The 17,215-nt window shown below is 50.0% G+C and overlaps 1 protein-coding gene across 2 annotated transcripts in view; it reads left to right on the forward strand.

Moving 5' to 3' along the window:
• The first annotated feature begins 2,627 nt into the window (after positions 1–2,627).
• The window catches only part of ZFYVE16 (zinc finger FYVE-type containing 16), a 117,148-nt gene continuing 102,560 nt past the window's right edge, over positions 2,628–17,215 (forward strand). For both annotated transcript variants that reach the window (XM_088443781.1, XM_088443782.1), the window contains exons 1-2: positions 2,628–2,711; positions 14,662–14,773. In XM_088443781.1, coding sequence (XP_088299907.1) covers positions 14,704–14,773 — 70 coding nt within the window. In that variant the 5' untranslated portion in view covers positions 2,628–2,711; positions 14,662–14,703. The remainder of the gene's footprint in view (positions 2,712–14,661; positions 14,774–17,215) is intronic.

The raw sequence follows: 17,215 nt of genomic DNA on the forward strand, positions 1-17,215 counted from the left end.
TTTCAAATTAATTAGCACAGTCTGCTGATGCATCCTAGTCACATGCACTTACACCCATTTTCGGCGAAAAAAACACGCAAAAAATATGCCCGGCACTAGCAGTGACTGCATATAAATATTTAATTGTGTTACCGCATATATGTATGTGTATACTGTAGTTGTGTAACTGTATTGTACGTGTGCTTGTGTATGATTGTATATGTATTATATGATTTTTTGTGACTGTATGTGTATAAGTGTGTCTGTACGGTATGTGTGGCTGTATGTATATGTTTGTGTGACTATGTATGTGTATGACTGTATATGTATTATATGATTTTGTGTCTGTATGTATGTGTATAAGTGTGTGGCTGTATGTATGTGTATAAGTGTGTAACTCTACGTGTGTGTGACAGTATGCGTTAAGGTATGTATGTATATCAGTGGCGTAACTAGGGTTTGCGGAGCCCAGTGCAAGTTTAAATTTGGTGCCCCTCCATACAGTAAAACATATTTTGCGCTCCTACGGCGCACGGCAAAAAATGGTCGTGGTCACATACTGGAAAAGGGCATGGTTACTGAACATGGGTGTGCCAGCATGACACACCACCCATTACCTGTCACTCTGGGAACATTCCTTTCCATTCCATATGCACCTTACCTATACGGTGGTTTCTCACAATAAGGAACCTCTGAAAAAATGTAACCTCCCTGGGACGAAGGCGTCTTCAGTCGGTATTTACTATTCATGTAGGTCATATCATCTGGAAGATGCCTGTTTGTGTAGGAATATTAACAAGGTCATCATCATACAACAGTGGTCAAATCAGACACGTGTCCCCTGTGTAACTTCCTTCCTCCTGCGTCATATAACTGATGTCCTTGACCAGTCAGGATTCTGTTGCCGGTATTGTGAACGCTGGGATGGTCATGAAAGGGATCCTGACAATATCCTTTTTGTACAATGGGGCGGCCAGTAAAGTTTGCAGGGTTTGATGTGTATATTTGTTTTTCATGCTTGAATTTTTTTCTTATTTTATACCTACGGAATATTTGCAGTGGTGTTCGTGTTTGTATAGTAGGGGAGTGCACACGGGCCCCCTCCTCTCGTAAGACGCCCCTGATGCCAGGTACACACTAGACGATATGCTATGTCGCTGATGATGCGCTCTGACGTGTGACATAGCTTCCGGCATCATCAAGTATGTACGCACTTGCTAACGCCGGGTCCTGTCGCTAACGAGATTGGTACACGCAAGACATCTTCTAGTGTGTTGTGAGTGAGGAGCCTGGTAGAGAGCAGTGATGTCCGCATACAGAGGCCAAATCAGCAAAAGCAAAGACCCCTCATGCTTACTAATTTCTGTCATCAGATAGGTGGTGTGGCACAAACTTACCAACCTATTTAGGAATACTTCCTGGAAGCAGCCCAGAGAGGAGAGCTGCTCTTGGCTTCGGGGAGCGGGGCCAAACTATACCCATCATTAGTTCCCCTCACCTTTACCGGAAAAACCTACAATTCGCGTCATTTAGCCCCCTCCCAATGGACCCGCACATTTCTCGTTAAACCTCCCCATCCTGCCCACTTCACTAGGAATGCGAGAGATCTGCTTACTCTTTCGGGGGAGCGGGTGGGTTACCAGAAAAATTGGGAGTCTCCAGCGACTCCCGAAGAGTATGTAAGTATGGTGTGGCGGGGATACTCCAGCTGCCCATGAGGGGGTGACACTCTTAGTGATTTAGGGGCACCAAAATGAAATTGTATCTGGTATACCCCCTCACCCCCACCCAGCCAGCCTAAATACTTTGTGGTGTGTGTCTGTAATCTAAAGACTAGGCCAGTTTCACACACATTTTTTGTTAGTCCGGAAAAAAAAACTTTTTTTCCCTGGGTCAGTCCCTTTCACACACACACAACGGTTTTGTGCCGTGTGTGATGTTTTTGCTGTCAATCCTTAACACTGAAACTGTGGACGGCAGCCGTCCTAGTCAGTGGTTAAAATGGCTGTAACACGGCGACTGTGCCGTTTTATTGCATCGTGGAATCCCTAATCTATATTTAACTTCCACTAAAGTTTGACAACGATAAAAACCGTTGTGTGTAAAATAGCCCTCCATACAAAAACTTTAAACTGGGACACTCATGAATAACACAGGTTCTGTGGGTAATTAAAACCAGGTGAAATGCAGACTTGCCTTGAAGAGAGTCAGCCACAGAACCTGTGTAATTCATGAGTGTCCCAGTTTAATGGGTTAGTATGCAAAATATATCTATATACACACACACACTGTACACACATATATCTCTCTATACATTCATACAATGCATACACACACATTATATATAACGACGTTACTAACACATATACAGCAGTAATCTACCTATGGGAAATCGCCCACAACAAAAATGGTCTCATCTGCCGCTGTACGAAAGGTCATAGGACATCAAGGACTGAGAGACGATCGCCGAGTAAACTGCGCATTAGCTCGAGCACCGGTTAGTTGCCCTGTCTGTACTCTGCAGTGAGTGCGATGGAGAACGACTGAGGTGCACCTGCCGCTATGTCACGTGAGCCCAGCGTTCCTCCCACCATTCGTGTGACCCACTGACGTCACCCTCACGTGATTTGAGGAGGAAGGTGCAGAAGTGACGTCAGAGGTGAGAGGAACTTGGAAGAGCGCTGAGAGAACAGGGGACAAGAAAACAGGATGAGTTCGGGTTGACGCCGGAGGTGAGATGGGCAGAGACCGCATACATGTCGCATCAGTCACCCCAGTAGCAGAGAAGCCCACTGGCCAGTCCGGGCCATGCCACCTGCAATGTGGGCACTTCTCTGCCTAATGCAGTAACCAGTCACATTTCAGAGAGAAAACAGCAATAATGCAACATAGCCTCAGTGTATCTTCTGCAATAAAGTCACAGTGCCCAGTGATACATGAATGCTGCACCCTTTTTATATATCATGCAGTCCTACTGTATATAAAAGCTTCATCATAATCATCATCATTATTATTTATTATTATTATTATTATTATTATTATTATTATTATTATTATATATAATGCAGCTGGTGTAACATGTACAGCTGCCTCCTTATATATAATGCAGACAGTGTAACATGTACAGCTACATCCTTATATATATAATGCAGACAGTGTAACATGTACAGCTACATCCTTATATATAATGCAGACAGTGTAATGTACAGCTACATCCTTATATATATAATGCAGACAGTGTAATGTACAGCTACATCCTTATATATAATGCAGACAGTGTAACATGTACAGCTACATCCTTATATATATAATGCAGACAGTGTAATGTACATCTACATCTTTATATAGATAATGCAGCCAGTGTAACATGTACAGTTATATCCTATATATAATGCAGACAGTGTAATGTACAGCTACATCCTTATATATATAATGCAGCCAGTGTAACATGTACAGCTACATCTTTATATATAATGCAGCCAGTGTAACATGTACAGCTACATCTTTATATATATAATGCAGCCAGTGTAACATGTACAGTTATATCCTATATATAATGCAGACAGTGTAATGTACAACTACATCCTTATATATAATGCAGACAGTGTAATGTACAGCTACATCCTTATATATAATGCAGACAGTGTAATGTACAGCTACATCCTTATATATAATGCAGACAGTGTAATGTACAGCTACATCCTTATATATAATGCAGACAGTGTAATGTACAGCTACATCCTTATATATAATGCAGACAGTGTAACATGTACAGCTACATCCTTATATATAATGCAGACAGTGTAATGTACAGCTACATCCTTTTATATAATGCAGACAGTAACATATACAGCTACATCCTTTTATATAATGCAGGCAGTGTAATATGTACAGCTGTATTTTTATGTATAGCGTCCTAGTTGCATCACATTGCGACGTGCAGTGCATCCGGAAAGTATTCACAGCACTTCACTTTTTCCACATTTCGTTATGTTACAGCCTTATTCCAAAATGGAATAAATTAATTTTTGTCCTCAAAATTCTACACACAATACCCCATAATGACAACATGTAAAAAGTTTTTTGGGAGATTTTTGCAAATTTAATAAAAAAACAAAGAAATCACATGTACATATTGTATTCATGGCCTTTGCCATGAAGCTCAAAATTGAGCTCAGGTGTATCCTGATTCCACTGATCATCCTGGAGCTGTTCCTACAGCTTACCGTATATACTCGAGTATAAGTCGACCCGAATATAAGCCGAGGTACCTACTTTTACCCCAAAAAACTGGGAAAACTTACTGACTCGAGTATAAGCCTAGTGTGGGAAATGGCAGCAGCTGGTTGTGCCCCCAGTGGTAATCCCCCCTTGGTAGTGCCCCCAGTGGTAATCCCCCCTTGGTAGTGCCCCCTGTAGTAATCCCCCACTGGTAGTGCCCCCTGTAGTAATCCTCCCCTGGTAGTTCCCCCAGTGGTAATCCCCCCTGGTAGTGCCCCCTGTAGTAATCCCCCCCTGGTAGTGCCCCCTGTAGTAATCCCCCCCTGGTAGTTCCCCCAGTGGTAATCCCCCCTGGTAGTGCCCCCTGTAGTAATCCCCCCCTTGTAGTTCCCCCAGTGGTAATCCCCCCTTTTAGTGCCCCCTGTAGTAATCGCCCCCTGATAATGCCCCTTGGTAGTGCCCCCTGTAGTAATCGCCCCCTGATAATGCCCCCTGGTAGTGTCCCCTGTAGTCATCGCCCCCTGGTAGTGCCCCCAGTAGTCCCCCCCCCCCCCCTAGTAGAGAGAGACATGAAAAGAATAAAAAAAAAATAAACACTTACCTTAAACTCCCGCTCCTGGTCCCGCCGCTGTCCGCTCCTCCAGCCGCTTAGCATGGGAGAGACGTCGTCATGACGACGTGTCTCCCATCACCCACTGCGGGAGCCGGAAGATGGCTCCCGCAGTGGGAGCAGCAGCAGCCGCTGAGAGTCTGACAGACTCTCAACGGCTGCTGATTACACCAAACACGCAGCTGCCGGCTCCGGCGGCTGTGTGTTTGGCAGTGTGTAGCGCTGACCGAACTCCGTCCGGTCAGCGCTACACTTGACTCGAGTATAAGCCGAGGGGGTACTTTTTCAGCACATTTTTTGTGCTGAAAAACTCGGCTTATACTCGAGTATATACGGTAATTAGAGTCTACCTGTGGTAAATTCAGTTGTTTGGACATGATTTTGAAAGGCATATACCTGTCTATATATAAGGTCTCACATTTGACAGTGCATGTCAGAGCACAAACCAAGCATGAAGTCCAAGGAATTGTTTGTAGAACTCCGAGACAGGATTGTCTCTACGCACAAATCTGGGGAAGGGTACAGAAAAATATCTGCAGCTTTGAAAGTCCCAATGAGCACAGTGGCCTCCATCCGTAAATGGAAGAAGCTCGCAACCACCAGGACTCTTCCTAGAGTTGGCCTGCCATCTAAACTGAGCAATCGTGGGAGAAGGGCCCTAGTCAGGGAGGTGACCAAGAACCTGATGGTCATTGTCAGAGCTACAGCATTCCTCTGTGGAGAGAGGAAAACCTTCCAGAAGGACAACCATCTCTGCAGCAGTCCACCAATCAGGCCTGTATGGTAGAGTGGCCAGACGGAAGCCACTCCTTAGTAAAAAGCATATGGCAGCCCGCCTGGAGTTTGCCAAAATGCACCTGAAGGACTCTCGGACCATGAGAGACAAAATTCTCTGGTCTGATGAGACAAAGATTGAACTCTTTGGCGTGAATGCCAGGCGTTATGTTTGGAGGAAACCAGGCACCGCTCATCACCAGGCCAATACCATCCCTACAGTGAAGCGTGGTGGTGGCAGCATCATGCTGTGGGGATGTTTTTCAGCGGCAGGAACTGGGAGACTAGTCAGGATAGAGGGAAAGATGAATGCAGCAATGTACAGAGACATCATGGATGAAAATCTGCTCCAGAGTGCTCTTGACCTCAGACTGGTGCGACGGTTCATCTTTCAGCAGGACAACGACCCTAAGCACATAGCCAAGATATCAAAGGAGTGGCTTCAGGACAACTCTGTGAATGTTCTTGAGTGGTCCAGCCAGAGCCCAGACTTGAATCCAATTGAATATCTCCGGAGAGATCTGAAAATGGCTGTGCAACGACTCTTCCCAACCAACCTGATTGAGCTTGAGGTGTTGCAAAGAGGAATGAGCGAAATTGCCCGAAGATAGGTGTGCCAAGCTTGTGGCATCATATTGAAAAAGACTTGAGGCTGTAATTGCTACCAAAGGTGCATCAAAAAAGTATTGAGCAAAGGCTGTGAATACTTCTGTACATGTGATCTCTTAGGTTTTTTTTTCTATTAAATTTGCAAAAATCTCAAACTTTTTACACGTTGTCATTATGGGGTATTGTGTGTAGAATTTTGAGGACAAAAATTAATTTATTCCATTTTTGGAACAAGGTTGTAACATAGCAAAATGTAGGAAAAGTGAAGCGCTGTGAATACTTTCCGGATGCACTGTAGATGCATTTTTGGCAATAAGACACCCAACGCTAGCAGTCTCTCACTGGACCAATCGCGCAGAGATAGGCTGTTTGGTGTGACTGCAGCAAAGACGAGTGAGGGCACATCTGTCTATCATAATACCTGTTCGATGACCTTTGTTAGTTATCAGTGCTGTAAATGTAAGAGTCAAGTGGATTAGAAACTAGCCCATTTCTCATTAGGGCGTCTCCTACTTGGGATGTGCAGACACGGGGCCCCTGGTCTTCTTTGTCATTTTACAGTATGTCCATGTATTGCTCCATTGGAAGAGTCAATTTGTTTCACCCCTTATACAGTTGCTGAATATTTTCTAAAGATGACCTATAATGATGACATTAAATATTCACTGGAGATATTTTCCGTGTGTACAGTATCAAAGAGCCACGTGTATTTTATAGTTCTTATGATATTTGAAAGAGAATGTTATTTTCTTTTTTATTAAAAACATGACTGTACGTTGCAGGTGATCGGCAGTGGGACACACAGACCTGCATACATATGTTATGCTGCATCCCGTGATCGGTCTCTGACTGCCAAGAAGAGATTGCAGCTCTTTGCTTAGAGTGTTGTTATCGAAATAGATAGTTTGCAGTTTCATTTAGATGTCGTATCTGGTTTCTATTTAAGCAGCACATTTGTTGTGTAACTGAACAATCTATTTCTGCATCCCCTTTTCCATTACTAGTAATTTCTACTTCAGGGTCCATAGGGTATCCACAGGATACCTTGGGGTATATAGGTGTGACGTCAGTCGCAGGGCACCAAAGAGTTAAGCTTTCAGCCTCCCAGGATGCACTAGGTCCCCCTCCTATACCCCGCCCCCGGGCCAAGGCACCTCAGTTTAGTTTGGTGCCCGGCCGGCGTCGGGTGCACCTGTCGGAGTGGGGGCTAGAAGAGCCCCTGAAGCTTTCTTCAGTGCAGCTGTGGCTGCACATCTGGATGTACAGCATGGACAGTCAGTCCTGACGTCCATGCTGTCTTCCCTACACCCCCGCCGGTACCAGAACGCCGGTACCGATCCGGGGATGCTGGTGAGCATCTGGGGTCACAGCTAGCGGTGACCCCAGATGTTCCGGACCATGGCCGGATCCAAGGGGGACAAAGGTAAGCAGCGGGGTCCCGCGGTGGGTCCCCGCTGGTCACATGGTCCTGAGTCCCCAGGCAGGGACTGGACTGGCTGCAGCGTGGAGCCAGGTACTGAACCTGCGCTTTCCACTACCCCCTGGGACAGCGGACCGCAGCAGAGCGGTAGCGCTGCGGCATCCCAGGGGTTAAATGCATGCCAGGGGAGCGCGCCTTCCCTGTCTCACAGCCGGCGCCTCCCCCGCTGCACACAGCCCTCTCTGCACTGTGCTGACTGGTCCTGTGTCAGCGCTCCTCCCCCAGGCCAGCTTCTCTCTGCTCCTCGGCGGCCATCTTCTCTGCAACGCATGGTGAACGCTGCTGGAAGTCTGGAAGGAAGCATCGTGGTCTGGGTCCCCCCGCATACCTCTCCTCCGCTGTGGCTCAGGTCTGTGTATGCAGTGCTGTGTCCTACCAGGCCCTGGGTCTGTGTAGTTGAGTGATCAGCGCTGTTAGTGCAGGAATTGTTATTTCTCTGCATTGTATGTGACTGTGCTAGCGCTGCCTGTAACTTTTCTTCTCTAAACTGTCAGCTTTATTACTGTCCCTGTTTTTTCTGCTAAAGCCCTTGCAGTGCGGTGCTGCAGGGTGGTCTCTCGCCTATTTAACACTTAATTGGTGAGAGAGGTCACATACGTGGTGCCATCATGTCTGAAAGTGATTTTCCCCTCCGGCTACAGTGTACCACGTGCAAAGTACCGTTAGCGGAGGGGGAGGGTAGCGCGGAGGGCCTTTGCCGGCAGTGTTTGTCCATGGCGCGGCCTATTACGGTTACAGCACCGGTACAGGAGCCGCCCTGGGCTTGTTTCGCTCAGGCGTTAACAGCTTTAGTGGGCCAGTTAGCTCCGCAGCCCGCGTTTACTCCGATGGGTTTGTCCCAGCAGTCTGTGGTGTCGTCACCCATGCAGGGGTTCCCACGACAATTGGTGGTACCCCACAGTCTCCCTATTTCCCCGCTCCCGGGTTCTCAGGAGCCAGCGTGGGTTAACTCCCTGACGAGTTCTGTACAGCACTTGTCGGATGTGTTGCAAGGGGAGTCTGTGATGCGGCTTCATAAAAGGCCGGTGGCGTCTCTGTCCGCTCCTTATGAGGATGACGAAGGGACGTCTGATGATGGGGAGATTCTGGATCCTTACGATCAGGAACCTCTCCATCTGATGCTAAGTCCAAAGTATATATTCCTGGACTTATTCGGGCGGTCCGCACAGCCTTGATGATTGAGGACGAAGTTCCCCCAGCGGCTAAATCTAAGTATGCCTTTTTCAAAGATGTGAAGGGCGATGCCACAGTCTTTCCTCTTTCGGGTCAGTTGGTGGACCATTTAGAGGAGGCGTGGAAACAACCTGGCAAAAGATACCAGCCGCAGAGATGACTGGCGGTGGCTTATCCGTTCGCGGATAATTATTTTGCTAAGTGGGAATCCCCTCCACAGGTGGATTCTCACGTGACCCGTCTTGTCCGTAGTGCCACATTGCCGATGCCATCCATGTCCTCCCTTAAGGATGCTACGGACCGCAAGGTAGAAATCTGCCTGAAGTCCGCTTATTTCCTTGCAGGGGGGGCAGCATGGCCGGCTTTGCCCTTTTGCTGGGTTGCCAGAGCGATGGAGTGCTGGGCGGATTCATTAGAGGCTTCTTTTGAATCTGACTGTCCGGCCGAACAGGCGGAGTTGATTGGCAATCTCCGTGATTCGGCCACCTACATCAACGAGGCGGCTCTAGACATTAGTACTCTGGTGTCTAGAATTTCTTCAGCAGCGGTAGCTGCTCGTCGCACCTTGTGGCTGCGATCCTGGAAGGCGGACGCAGATTCCAAGAAAGGTCTGGAAGCGTTGCCGTTTACCGGAGAAGTTCTCTTCGGTCCGGATCTGGATAAGATTGTGGCCACGCTGGCGGCAGCCAAATCTGCTTGTCTCCCGTTGGCCGCTGCTCCTTCTGGTTCTGGACCATCGTCCTTTCGGTCATCTAGGGCCCAGGGCAGGCCCAAACCACAGTCGTTTCCTCGACAGGTTGGCCCTAAGAAATCGGTCAAGCCCCGGAAACAGGCATGGAGTACCAGACGTCCGGCCCCCAAGCCAGATGACAAGCCTGCGGCCTGACGGTCCGGGTCTCCCCTTGGGGGATCCCAGGGTGGGAGGCCGCCTGCTGCAGTTCTCCCGGTGTTGGTCATTCACTACGACAGACACTTGGGTTCTGGAGGTGGTCTCCCACGGGTACGCCCTCTCCTTCCGGCACAGACCCCCGGCTCGATTCTTCACCACGGGTCTACAATCAGACCGGAACAAGGCTACGGAGCTGCGGAAGGTATTGCACACTATGCTCCAGGCTGGAGTTATAGTGCCTGTTCCATTCTCCCAGAGGGGCCAGGGTTTCTGTTCAAATCTATTTTGGTACAGAAACCCAATGGGTCATATCGTCCGATTCTCAACCTCAAAGCACTCAACAAGTCTTTGCAGGTCCCGAAGTTTCGGATGGAGACCCTACGGTCCATCATTCTGGCGCTGGAACCTGGGGACTACATGGTGTCATTGGACATACAGGACGCTTACCTGCATGTCCCTATTCTTTTGCGCCATCAAGAGTTCCTTCGGTTTGCAATCCGCAGCGACCACTTCCAGTTTCGGGCGTTACCTTTTGGCCTGGCGACAGCACCACGTGTTTTCACCAAGGTGATGGCGGTCATGGCGGCTTCTCTGCGGCTGCAAGGAGTCCGCATGTTGCCGTACTTGGACGACCTGTTATTGGTGGCAGGATCTCCAGAGCTCCTGTTACACCACTTGGACCTGACCATTGCACTGCTGCAACGGCACGGCTGGCTAATCAACTGGCAGAAGTCCACTCTAATCCCGTCTCGGAGGATTCTGCATCTTGGAGCCTTATTGGACTCGGGACAGCAAAGGATCTTCGTGACGGAGGACAAGATCTCTGCTTTACAGTCAAGGGTGCGCAGTTGTCTGCACAGCCGCCGGGTGTCCTTACACTCGGCGATGAGGTTACTGGGCTCCATGGTGTCGGTGTTCGACATGGTGGAATACGCCCAGTTTCACTCCAGACCTCTGCAGCACCTGATCCTGTCCAAGTGGAACGGGCTGCCTCAGTCTCTGAAGTTCCAGACGATTGTGCTCACCCCGGAGGTTCGCCTGTCCCTTACGTGGTGGTTACAGACGACCCACCTCAACAAGGGACGTCCGTTCTGGGTTCCAAATTGGGTCCTGTTGACAACGGACGCCAGTCTTCGGGGCTGGGGAGCAGTTTCGGGTCCACACTTGTTCCAGGGCAGGTGGACGCCGACAGAAGCGGAGCTTCCAATAAATATCTTGGAACTCCGTGCGGTCTTCAATGCTCTCCTGCAGGCACAGCGGTTTCTCCAGAGTCACCCGGTGCAGGTCCAGTCGGACAATGCTACCACCGTGGCCTACATAAACAGGCAAGGAGGAACTCGCAGTCGGGCGGCTCTCGTAGAGGTCTCTCGGATCCTGGTTTGGGCGGAGCGCAATCTTCCGGCCATATCAGCGGTCTTCATCCCGGGAGTGCTAAATTGGGAGGCGGACTTTCTAAGTCGCCAGGACGTTCATCCAGGGGAATGGTCCCTGCACCCGGACGTTTTTCAACTACTGGTGGACAGGTGGGGTCTTCCAGAAATCGACCTCATGGCGTCCCGGCACAACAACAAGTTGCCGGTGTACGGGTCTCGCACAAGAGACGAAGGGGCGTCTCTGGTGGATGCTCTGTCCGTCCGGTGGACGTTCAGGTTCGCATACCTGTTCCCTCCGGTCTCCCTTCTTCCACGGGTAATCCGGAAATTCAAACAGGAAGGAGGGACGCTCCTGTTGATAGCTCCCGCGTGGCCCAGACGGCACTGGTTCTCAGACCTTCAGGGTCTGTCCGTGGACAGTCCTCTGCGGTTGCCGCTACGACCGGACATTCTGTCTCAGGGTCCTTGTCTTCACCCGGACCTGACTCGGCTGTCTTTGGCGGCGTGGCTGTTGAGACGGCCATGCTGAGGTCCCGGGGGTTTTCCAGCTCTGTGGTGCGTACCATGTTACGAGCTCGGAAACCGTCTTCCGCGAGGATATACCATCGCGTGTGGCATACGTTCTTCCAGTGGTGTCGACCGAGAGGTTATGCACCGCGGGAGTTTCGTCTGTCTCGGATTCTCGCCTTCCTGCAAGCGGGACTAGATCATGGGCTTCGCCTTGCTTCTTTGAAGGTACAGGTTTCGGCCCTATCTGTCTGGTTTCACCGTAGGATTGCTACAATCCCGGATGTGCGCACCTTTATGCAAGGTGTTCTCCGTATTCAGCCGCCCTTTGTTCCACCTGTGGCACCTTGGGATTTGGCTGTGGTCCTGAGGGCTCTCCAAGGACCGCCGTTTGAACCACTGGGCTCAGTGGATATTAAATGGCTAACAGCTAAGACTGTTTTCCTTCTGGCCATTGCTTCGGCCAGACGTGTTTCTGAGTTAGGGGCTCTTTCTTGTAGACCCCCTTTCTTGGTTTTTCATGGGAACAGGGCAGTGCTCCGCACTCGGCCCGAGTTTCTTCCCAAAGTTGTTTCCCAGTTTCATGTTAACGAGGAAATAGTTGTTCCGGCCTTTAACTCACCGGGTCTTTCCGTGGGTGAGGCCTCTTTGGATGTTGTGCGGGCCTTAAGGACTTATGTTGACCGCACTTCTTCGTTTAGGAAGTCGGACGCTTTGTTTGTCCTCTATGGCTTCCGTAAAACGGGTTGGCCTGCTTCAAAGCAAACTTTGGCAGCCTGGATCCGTATGGCTATTTCTGAAGCTTATCTTCATGAAGGCCTACCGATCCCTCCTTCTCTGAAGGCTCATTCCACTAGGTCTGTGGGTCCTTCGTGGGCAGCTCGACGTGGTGCCTCGGCAGTTCAGATCTGCAAGGCTGCTACGTGGTCTTCTGTCCATACCTTCGTGAGGTATTACAGGTTTAACACCTTCGCCTCTCAGGATGCTTCCTTCGGGCGGCGGATTCTCCTTTCTGCACAGGAGCGTCCCCACCCTTAAAGGATACTGCTTTGGGACATCCCCAAGGTATCCTGTGGATACCCTATGGACCCTGAAGTAGAAAATATGAGATATGGTAAGAACTTACCCTTGTTATCTCTATTTCTACGAAGTCCATAGGGTTCCACAGGACTCCCGCCCTGTCGCACCTGTGCTGCAGATGGGCTTTGCTCTGGTCACCGGTTTTCCGTCTCCCTCTGGTGAGAATGTGATTCTTGTATGTGTCCAGATCTTTGTTCTCTCTCTTCCTTCTCCTCCTCCGGCCTATGGCTTGGTAACTAACTGAGGTGCCTTGGCCCGGGGGCGGGGTATAGGAGGGGGACCTAGTGCATCCTGGGAGGCTGAAAGCTTAACTCTTTGGTGCCCTGCGACTGACGTCACACCTATACCCCAAGGTATCCTGTGGAACCCTATGGACTTCGTAGAAATAGAGATAACAAGGGTAAGTTCTTACCATATCTCATATTTTTTCTTATCTATGGTCCTGTGACCAATTACCTACTGCTTGTCTGCATTACGTAACATACTAGTTAGTGGTTATACTCACTTTACTGATCTGGTTACATTACAGGGCTCGACAAAACCCAGGGGCCAGGTTGCCATGGCGACCAGATTTGGCTGCCTGGCAACCAGTTATGCAGCAACCCCCTGCAGCCGCTGCACCCGTCGCTAGTGTAGTGCAGACCGCGAGCGCGATCCACACTACACAGTTTACAAGCTGTTATATTGTTATAGCAGCCAATGAGAGTCAGACAGACTCTCATCGGCTTCTGCGTCCACGAAGGGAGCCGGCTGGAGCTCACTTATGGAGCTCCACCTTCCGGCTAACCCCGCAGCAGGTGATGGGAGAGACGTCATGACGTCTCTCCCGTAGTGCAGGAGAGGAGTGGGCCGGGACTTGGAGCGGACAGCAGCGGTCACGTCAGGAGCGGGGATTCAGGTAAGTTGTGTGTGTGTGTGTTTTTTTTTTTTTTTTTTGTGTGTGTAAGGGGCACTGCATGGGGGGGGGTGACTGCTACCGGGGCACTGTACAGGGTGGGGGATGCTACTAGGGGCAATGCATAGTGGAGACTACTACTGGGGCCACTGCATAGGGAGTACTACTTCTGGCTGGACTACTACCATGGGCACTACATAGGGGGACCACTACTGAGGGAGCTGTATATGGGGACCACTACTGGGAGCACTGTATGGGGGGTGGCCGCTACTGGGGCACTGTATAAGGGGGGGGGGGGGGCGCTACTAGGGCACTGTATAGGGAGGGGGCCGCTACTATGAGCACTGCATAGTGGGGACTACTACTGGGGGCACTGCATAGGGGGGACCACTACTGGGGGCATTGTTAATGGGGCATTGCATAGGGGTCCACTACTGGCAGGGGGGGGTTTACCTGGGGTACCCCGTTAGTGGTGTGGCCATGGGGATTGGTTGCCTGGGGCGTAGGTGCTCAGTAATGCTGCCCCAGGGGAAGGGGGGGATCTGGCTCCTACACTTTCATCCTGGCTCCTAGACTTTAGAAACATTTGTCAAGTTCAGGGTTACATAGTATATTGAGTACGTAACGCCACATTTACCCTTCATTTATATCCAAACACGTGTGCTAACTGAGCTGAATACTATATTCAAAATCACAGAAGTATTTGTAGAACTAGCCGTAACCATCAGATTATGGGGGGGTGGAATTGTACATGCTTACATTTATACCATTATACCATACATGCTGGTGATGTATGTTCTGTATCATGGCAGTAAAGATCTAGACCAACTTCATTATGTAATGCTGTTGGAAAGTAATATATATAAACTCTACTTTTAATATAGTGTCTGCAGTGGTACACTGGAATATTGTTGAAACATGTTTGTCTTTGCTATATTTATTTAAAAAAAAAAACCACATACATTTTCAGACAGTATAAGAATGTTCTCATATTTATTTTTTAAATGTATGACTAGACCTGTATTGTATTTATTTATTTTAGTTTTATTTGAAATTCCCTTTTTATTTTAGGTGCTTTAGGTGCAGAATAAAACTTACTGCGGATCTAATAAGATGGATAACTACTTCCAGGCAGCAGTTGTGGATCTGGATAAACTGCTTGATGATTTTGAACAGAACACAGGTGTGTGATTATGTATGAAAGCTGTGACCCACGGACACTATATTTGTTGTTGGAGAGGAGACTTGCCTACAGTTTAACACAAAGTTGATACGTAATCAATATGACAAGAAACTGCAAGTTTGTATGCCAAATAGATTTGTGCATCTTTACATATATACAATGGCTGATTGAAAAGTAATGAGACTGCCTCTGTTTCTCCATCATCCACTAGGGGACACTGGAGTTCAAGACAGTGGGGTATAGACGGTGGTAGAGCAGAGCCTGGCACTTTAAATAATTTAGAAGCTTCTCCCCCTCTATGCCCCATCAGCCCCAGTTTTGAAAATGTGCCCGAAAGAGCCGGTAGCACATCAGGCTATCTCCAGCCTTTTTCATATATTTTTTAATTTCTTATTCAACAATAAGGACAGGCAGACTGCTAGCTGTGACAGTCTGTCTGCTTCGGGGGAGCCGCTGGGAAGGGCACCGCCACGGCTACTGCAGCCTGTGTCTAGTGACCCTGAGGAGGTGGCCCACAATGGAGTCATCGGACCCTGCGAGGACCCGCCACTGCTGACACCGGCATGTGTCTGGGTTCCTCGCTGCCCCCTCAGCCCAGCATCTTGGTCGCAGCAGCCTGTAAGTATAACCACTGCTCCTGATTAGCAGGAGCAGTGGATGCTATAGCTGGGCTCAGTGACATACTGGTGTCACTATTAGGGGAGACCCGACCAGCAGTTCTGCCGCCCAGCTGGTGTTGGGTGCGTCTTGCACATCAGTGCGCAATTAGCATTCGGGCTCTCCCTCTCATCTCCCAGCATGCGCGCTCTGCAGTGGAGGTTGTAGCACGGCTCTCAGCACGACTGTTATACTCTGCCATGCCGGTGTCCTGTTTGTGAGGCACGGGTGCCGGCACCTGCCCCCGGCCTGAGGACCGCAGCAGGCTGTCCCCTCCTTTCCCTGTCGCTCTCATAACATAGACTTGAGCAGGGTAGAGAAGAGAGGTCTGTCTACACTGCTGCCAGCCGGTGTTCAGACACTGAGCTCTCATTAGAGTACACTGACTGGATGCCGGGGAAGCGCCAGCCCACATTGCTAATAAGTACTGAGCAGGTCTGAGGCGGGGGGTCCGCTTATTGCAGTCACGCACGCACATAGCCCACCATTACTAGGAGACTTTCACAAAGTCTCCCTGCGTTCAGGTCGGCAGCTGGGTCTTTCGGAGATACCCGGCTGTGTGCTCAGTTGCGGACCCCTCACCTCTGTCAGACGGCGCGTGCAGGGGGAGTCAGCTACACCGTAGCAGCCCTGCTGTGCTTGCAGAGTAATTCAAAATCTCTGTTTTTAGCTCCGAATGTGCTGTCTCCCACTGTTCCTCTGATATAAGTGCTGCATGACTGGCAGTTCTGGGGGACTGTTTTTGTGCTTGTGTATATATTTCTACTTCAGGGTCCATAGGGGGGTCCACAGGGTTGACCTTGGGGTATAGCTGGATCTGGATCCATGGGCACCACGCAGTTAAAGCTTTAGCTGCTCCCAGGATGCACTTGGGTCCGTCCTCCTCTATACCCCGGCCACAGCACCTCAGTTTGAGTTGGTGCCCGGCCGGAGTCGGGTCACCTGCGCAGGGGGGCTGCAGGAGCAGCCCCCAAAAGCTTTCTATTTTTATTTAAAAAAAAAAAAAAAAAAAAGAGCCTGTTAGATTTTTATTTTAAAACAGAGGCTCTAGTGTGGCAGCGACGGGCTGTCTATGCAGACGCCCACGCTGCCGCTCTCCTTCCCCGCTGGCGCCGCGACGCCAGTACTGCACTGGGGATCGCGGCGGGAGGCCAGAGTCCGTACTAGCCGGACTCTGGGTCCCTCCCTGGACTGCTGCCGGAGTCGCCGGGGACAAGGTAAGCCGCGAGTCGCCGATTAGCGGCGGCTCGCGGGTTTTGCCTGCAGATGCAGTCCTTTGCCCCCGGTCCTAGGGGACAGACCGGGGGCCGCTAGCGGTGGCGGCGGGCTCCCCCTCTGAGGAGGAATAACCCGTGGGACCACTAGACCACCAGGGATATATGGCAAGCGGGATGCCGGCAAGCCCTGGGGTTAATATGCTAGCCAGGGGAGGAAGCCTTCCCTGTCAGCGGCTCCTCCCCTCAGCTCAGCGCGCCTTTCAGCACGCAGTCTGGCGTCGCTGAGCTGCAGCTACTCGGCCACTCCTCCTCTGAGGTCTCCAGCAGCCATTTTCTCACAGTGGCAGCGCAGATCTTCAGGGAGCACGCGGACCGGTCCCCCTGTGTACCTCTCCCCTGATTAAGGACAGCGTACACAGCACTATAGCCCTCCCAGACACTGAATCTGGGCAGGTTGATTGTAGTGTAAAGGTGCAGTGAGTATATCTTCCTGCATGGTATGTGACTTTTGCTAGTGCTGCCTGTCTGTGCTTATTTTCTACTTACTGTCAGATTATACCTATCCCTT

The sequence above is a fragment of the Taudactylus pleione genome, unplaced genomic scaffold, assembly GCF_031769625.1.
Source record: "Taudactylus pleione unplaced genomic scaffold, aTauple2 ptg000333l, whole genome shotgun sequence".
Classification (NCBI taxonomy): Eukaryota; Metazoa; Chordata; class Amphibia; order Anura; family Myobatrachidae; genus Taudactylus; species Taudactylus pleione.